Genomic DNA, 7,072 nt, shown 5'->3' on the forward strand with positions numbered 1-7,072 from the left:
GTGGAGAGAGAAACAAAATTAATGCTTTTAGTCAGATATGACCCCTTCAGAAAATCAGCCATTAGGTAATCTGTTTTTAGAAGTATTGGTTCAGAACTGAGCAAGAAACCAAGGGAACTTGCAAACTTGATGTCTATTAGCATAGGCCAAAAGAACAAACCACCACCAATGCAGCACTCCCTTAATCTTATATTGAAGTGTCAGTCTAGATTATGTGCTCAAACCACACTGTGGCATTTGAACATATCAACTTCTGATTCACTTGTTAAATTGACATTAGATTCACATCCAAGGATTTGTTTTTATTAAATTGCAATGATTACCTGCCAAATGGGTTTATCATTACCTCATTTAATTAATTCAGTTTGAACTGGTGTTTTCTGCAGTAGTCATTTTGAATGCACTAATTTCTTACAAGTAGTATCGCACTACTAACCTCCTATAAACAGTATGCAAAATAATGTTTGGAAAAATCATTTTCTGGAAAATTTTTGTCTTGCACTCATCAGGACAATTCACAACAAATACCCAAAAAGACATGGATAATTTGAGAGGATAAGTTTGATTGGCTGGGCAATGCAATGAATAGTTTTGGGCTCCTTATCTAAAGGAAGATATATACGCATTGGAAGCAGTCCAAAGAAGGTTTACTAGGCTGATATCAAATATGGAGGAACTTTTTTATGTGGAGAAGTTGAGTAGATTGGGTCTGTACTCATTGGAATATGAAAGAATGAGAGGTGGCCTCTTCCCACCGCAAAACCCCTCTCGTGGGTGTTTACCATGACTAACCCACTATATTGCACATGATGGTACAAATCTTTGGGGCATAGCCAATCTACGTAATCCACACATCTTTTGAGCAAGGAAGGAAACCCACAGAGACACAGGGAGAATGTATACTCTCCACACAGGTGGTCACCTAAGGCTGGAATTGAACCCAGGTTCTTTGCACTGTGAAGCAGCAGCAGTCCTAACCCTTCTGCCACCAAGGCTAGGATTGAAAGACTTTTAATCAGTAAGGGAATCAAGGATTATAGGGAAAAAGCAGGAAAGTGGAGGTGAGATAATCAGATAAGTCATAATCTCACTGAATGGCTGAGCAGACTTGATAGGCTCAATTGGCCTACCTCTCCTCCTTTGCTGAATCATCTATGGTAATGGACTATGGACTTTGATTGGTAGAGGTGTTGCCACAGAGAGTGTATCAATTAATGGTGACTGACAACTACCAAGCTTGTTGACATTATAAACAAGGCAAAATTGGTCAAACATTGCCCAGAAAAATGAACCAGAGAATGGTTGTTACCTATTATGCTCACTTTGGAATATATATAGTGTGTGTACATATTATTTCTGTATGCAAAAGAAGGAACCTGTGTATTAATATATGTAGCTTCCTGTACATACAAATGCACATACTGCAAATCTGACTGACAATCCCAAATCAGTTCTCAGTATAATTTTTTATACATTCAGGATTATGTAGCAAATGCTATCCAAATGTGGAATCACATTTAATATTGGACATTATGTTGTGAGTTTTGTAAACATAGGCTGGGTTGATATCGTCATTACATTGCTTGAGATGAATAGCCAAAGGGATACACAATTTGACATGATCAGAGCAATACTTTCTCAATACCGCACTGGAATTTCAGCCAGCAGGGATTATGGACTTGAACATTTGAAGTTCTGTGTCAGAACTGAGAGTTACCAATTAAGGCACTGCTGCCACTTCACATCTGATATCGTATCTTGTTGTTATTTGTCCTGCAAGGAGTACAATGATCATGCTGTAGTTTTATAAAAATCCTTATTTTGAGATTCATTTCTACATATGTCAGATTTTTTGAAAATATATTTTTTCACTAATTCATGTTTTATTTTGCTTTTATTTAGCTCTATCATAACATAAAAGTGTGCAAATACAATTCACACTATAAAAACCTCCCTATTAGTTCTATGGAGTGCACCAGCATCCATTCTGCCACATCATCACTGAAGGAAAGTATGCCAATGAATGAAGATGTGCAAATGTAATTTTTCTGCTGTATTGACCATCAAAGATAGGTGGTTTCATTGGACTATGAATGTTTTCTTTTCACCACTAAGCTAATCAATGACTGTCTCAGCTGCTAACATCAAGGTTACAATTATTGAAACAGTTTTACTTTTCTTCTGTTGTAGTTCAGTGGTTTATGGAAGATTGGGCCGTCAGAAATTTGTATTTCTCCGTTTGTGTTATAGAGTATTGAAATATGTTAGATTAAGAACTATGTAGGAATTTGCAATTCAACCACAAAAATTAACAACTCAAAGGTGATGGAAATTATAATTAAAAAGATGATGAGCCTACTTTATGAACTCAATGATGTAGAAGCAAATAGCACTGGGAGTACTGAAATCGTGGGTGTATAAGGTTGACAAGGTTGAAACCGCAATTGAGATTGAAGAAAGCCCCGCCCAGTAAACAAAGAATAATAGCTAACTAACTACTAAATTGTTGTCAAATCCTGTTTGGTTGGTTAATGTCATTTTTGAAAGGAGATCTATTGCTCTTTCCTGGTCCAGTCTATATGCAACTCCAGACCCACAGCATTTGTAGTTGGCTTTTAACTGTTCTCTGAAGTGGCCCAGCAAAGCACTCAATTATCAACATGTTGATCACCTTCTCAAGGACATTCATGGATGGGTAATTAAAGCTGCAAATATTGGTAGTATTATCCACATGCCATGAATGAATAAAAACAAATGTGGAATAGGCCCTATCTAAAGCAGATAACACTTAAAAAGGAACTTTATAAATATCTGGTTAAAGATGGGGTCAAGTCATTTTAGGATAGATAAAAATAGAGATGATCAAATGCTGTGTGAAATATCATGATCCTTAAGTCACTGAGACAATGAAAATTATTACACAAATTTGCACATTACAAAGAAATATCATTGTTGGTCTATCAATGCTGAAGATATAGAATTTAGATTTAAGATTAAGTAGTTTTAGGGGCTTTTGTTTGATTTACTGTCACAAAGATTTGTTTTAATAGTGTAGTTAGAAAGCTGCAATGTTTCCTGAGAGCATAATCTGACAGAAATTTACAGCAGGCAAAAGAAGGAGACATTAAAACCTGGTCAAAGAGATAGGTTTTAAAGAGTGGTTTGAATGAGGAGACAGGGCTGGAAAGATTAAGAGGTTTAGAAAGAAATTCCAGTATTTAAGGCTCAGATGGCTGAATGCACCCCCACAGATAATTAGAGAAGAGGAGCAGGAGACACACAAAAATGCCACATTTCCCAAAACATTTAGGGATGGAGAAGGTTATGATGATAGTAAAGAGTGGAGAGTGATTTAAATATGAAGATGAGAATGTAAGTATTATTAGAAATCAAAGATCAACTTTTCATGGTCTTTCCCTACAGATTATATAGATTGTAAAAAGTGCAGAATTGAGAATAGTGGGTGTTCTGTAAAATGAATTTGGTGACCTGTTCTCTTATTGGTAAACAGTTCTTATGTCATAGTCACATTTGTTAAAAGCAAAGTACTTAAACATTTCTCACTTTACCATACAAAGTTTCAAATTTTTATGATTTGGAGATGCCGGTGTTGGACTGGGGTGTACAAAGTTAAAAATCACACAACACCAGGTTATAGTCCAACAGGTTTAATTGGAAGCACACTAGCTTTCAGAGCGACGCTCCTTCATCAGGTGGTAGTGGAGGGCTCAATCCTAACACACAGAATTTAAAGCAAAACTTTACAGTGTGATGTAACTGAAATTATACATTGAAAAATTGATTGTCTGTTAACCCTTTCATCTGTTAGAATACAGTGATAGTTTCACTTCTTTCATGTGTAAATCACAAAACCTTTAAAAAGTTGCATTCTCAGGTTAGCTGTTAACAATGGTGATAGCTAGACAATATGTTGAAGGTGTTAGCCCCCTGTGTTCTCTGCCGATGCCATGATGTTTATATTGATTCTAATCTAAAAAGTGAGATGACGAGTTTTACATGAATGCATGCAGTTTTTGAGCTCAGAGTTCTACATGAATGCATGCAGTTTTTGAGCAAAGTACAATGTAATCCTGCAAGTACAAATTCACCACACAAAATATATGTGTGCATGTGGGTCTTGTCTGTGTGTGCGTGTGTGTGTGTCTGTCTGTCTGGGTTGGGGGTTATGAGTGTAAGAAAGTGTATGTGTGTGTGTAGTGAGTTCAGAGTGTCTTGAGTCTGTGAGGGGGTGCATGTGTGAGTGTGGGAGTGTGTGTGGCTGTAAGGGTGTGCGTGGGTGTCTGTGTGCATCTGTGTATATGTGTGTATGTGGGTATAGGAGTGCCTGTGTGTGTGTGAGAGTGTATGTGTGTAGGAGTATCTGTGTGTGTGTGTAGTGCAATGATGGTCACCTGTAATGTGACATGAACCCAAGGTCCCGGTTGAAGCCCTCCCTATGGGTACCGAACTTAGCTATCAGCCTCTGCTCAGCCACGTTTCGCTGCTGCCTGTCCTGAAGTCCGCCTTGGAGTACCAGGGATCTGGGTTCAATTCTAGCCTTGGGCAACTGTCTGTGTAGGGTTTGCACATTCTCCCCATGTCTGTGTGGGTTTCCTTGGGTGCTCTGGTTTACTCCCACAGTCCAAAGAAGTGCAGATAAGGCAGATTGGCCATGTTAAATTGCCCTGTAGTGTGAAAAGTAGGTGGATTAGCCATGGGAAATGAAGGTTTGGGGGTCTGGGTGGGATGCTTCTTCATAGGGTTGGTGTGGGCTCAATGGGCCAACTGGGATTCTGTAGGGACTCTATGATCATTCAGTCAAACGCTAGAGTATGGTTAAAGGAAATCAGCCTTCAAGCTTTCCCTTCATCTTTGAAAAGAACTGATATCTATTTGGCATTGCCTTTGACATGACTCAAATGGGAAATACTGCAGAAAATGGATTTCAATTTAGGCAGATGAATAGTCATCACTTGGGACCTAAAAGGGATAGAACAGACAACTACCTAAATCAAGAAATTTTAGAAATAGTGTGGCTCCAAAGAGACTTGGAGGCTTAAATAAGAAAATCATCAAAATGTCATGTTAAGGTACAGAAAACAATCAAAAAGTGATATTGACCTTCACAACTTCAGAAGTTGAACAAGATTAAATTTGGTCTCTTAAGTGTTGAATTTCAAGAATAAATTGCACAAAGTGTAGTGCAGCCCCTGGAATTTAGCTAAGGGGTGATTTGATTCATGTTTACAAAGATATTAAGGCTAAATATACAGAAAGAAATTGTTTCAGAATCTTGGAGTTGAGGCTTAAAAATTAGATCTTTCAGGAGGGAAATTAGGAAACACTTCTACACACAAAGATTTACAAGTTTGGAAATCTTCTAGAATGATTATTGATGCTAGATCAATTTTTGTCTTAATTCTGAGATTGATGGATTTTTTTTAATCAAATGTATTTTTGGATAATGACAAAGGCAGGTATATGGAGTTGTTGCAGATCAGCAATGATCTCACTAAATGTTAACATAGCTTGAGGGAGCTGAATAACCTAGTTAATCTGATGTTCCTAAAAGCTTTAAGAGTTCACTTGACTTGCATGCTAGGAAGCATTCTGAAATATTCATCCTCAGTCACTGTAGAAAACCACAGTCAGATGAGAACAGTTGAGCTGTGCGGACAACAGAGTCACTTAGAGCTGTTGTAATGCAGTGTTCTTCAATGTGTGATCCTGGGAAAGAACGCTGCTCATTCTGCTGGTTATCAGTGATTGTACCATCGTGTTTGGAAAGGCATACTGTGGAGGTTTCAAGTTGTTGATAATCATTATAAAATGAATTTATCAATTCGGATCGATGGCTACTTTCCCAAAATTAAACTTATTAAAATTTGTTATCCTTTCTGATGTTCTGTCTATCATTGTCAAACAAATGAAAACAGTCCATCTGCTGTTGAGTGAGCCAGTTTGGGGGGGGGGGGGGGGGTGAAGGGGGAAGGGGCACACTGAGAGTAGTTTTCCTGCTATTTTCTCATTTTCCCTGTAAATAGGGTTCAACTACTATTAAAAATGCCCTGTGTGGGGAATCAAGTGGATGAAACCACAGTGTTAATACCTATAATCACCATGCTGCTCTTCCAGAAACAACTTTGAGTTCTGTTGTGAGATTGGGAAAAAGCTATGTGGATCTTCAAATAAACATTGTATCAATGCATCTATCCAGCATACAGTATATCAGTACATCTAATGCGTCTGGTTACAAATATTTCATTGCTGCAACATATATTTCTATATTTATCTAAGTTCTTAATTTTTGGATTTATGCTTCCACATTTTTTATTGTTCAGGTTATATTTATTTTGCTGATTAGTATAAGTGCTTTGCCATTCCAATCATGTATGTAGCATACAGCACCATTACTCACTCAGCTCAGATCCAGGGGGATCGTATGGCACAGAAATAAATGGAACCTAAGTAAACAAAGCTGAAACATTTTTGGGTTGAATGTGAAGTGGTCAAACTAAAATAAATTTAAATCAGTTGATCCAACCGTGCAGCCCAAAACTTTACCAAGCTTTTACTGATTTATTAATTATGAAGAACTTTCAAAAAGATGAAAATGGAAGATTGTTACAGATCAAGTGTCTTTCTGAAGTTCAGATTAAAGCAAATTGCCGAGCATCATGGCAGTTCACATGGTTTGGACCCAGGTTTATATATCTGGTTCACTTACAATAAAATATAGCACTTTTACAAAGAACAAAAGACTATTGGGTCCAACTTATTTGACCCTTTTTGATGGGTCTAAGACCCACCTACTTTCATTTTCATCTTATGCTTCAATCTCTTTCCAGTTTGTAACCTGACTTCTTGTGGACAATTAATTTTGATGATCTTTTCTGAGAGCCTCGTTCTGTTAGAAGTATCCTTAGTATTAAAAACATTTAACTGGTTTCCATACTGCTAACTTCCTTATTTTTTAATTTGTACATCAGTATATTTGAACTTCCGGGCAAGTTTTTTAATTTTAGCAACTTATGGAGGGATAGTGCAGTATGCAAACCAGATAGCTGGTCTG

At 37.3% G+C, this 7,072-nt stretch overlaps 1 protein-coding gene across 1 annotated transcript in view; it reads left to right on the top strand.

Moving 5' to 3' along the window:
- The window catches only part of flt3 (fms related receptor tyrosine kinase 3), a 154,136-nt gene extending 148,182 nt beyond the window's left edge, over positions 1-5,954 (top strand). The window contains exon 27 of the mRNA XM_072577294.1: positions 1,903-5,954. Within this exon, the coding sequence (XP_072433395.1) occupies positions 1,903-2,043 (141 nt within the window). The 3' untranslated portion in view covers positions 2,044-5,954. The remainder of the gene's footprint in view (positions 1-1,902) is intronic.
- Positions 5,955-7,072: the final 1,118 nt, after the last annotated feature.

Source organism: Chiloscyllium punctatum, chromosome 9, assembly GCF_047496795.1.
Source record: "Chiloscyllium punctatum isolate Juve2018m chromosome 9, sChiPun1.3, whole genome shotgun sequence".
Taxonomy (NCBI): domain Eukaryota; kingdom Metazoa; phylum Chordata; class Chondrichthyes; order Orectolobiformes; family Hemiscylliidae; genus Chiloscyllium; species Chiloscyllium punctatum.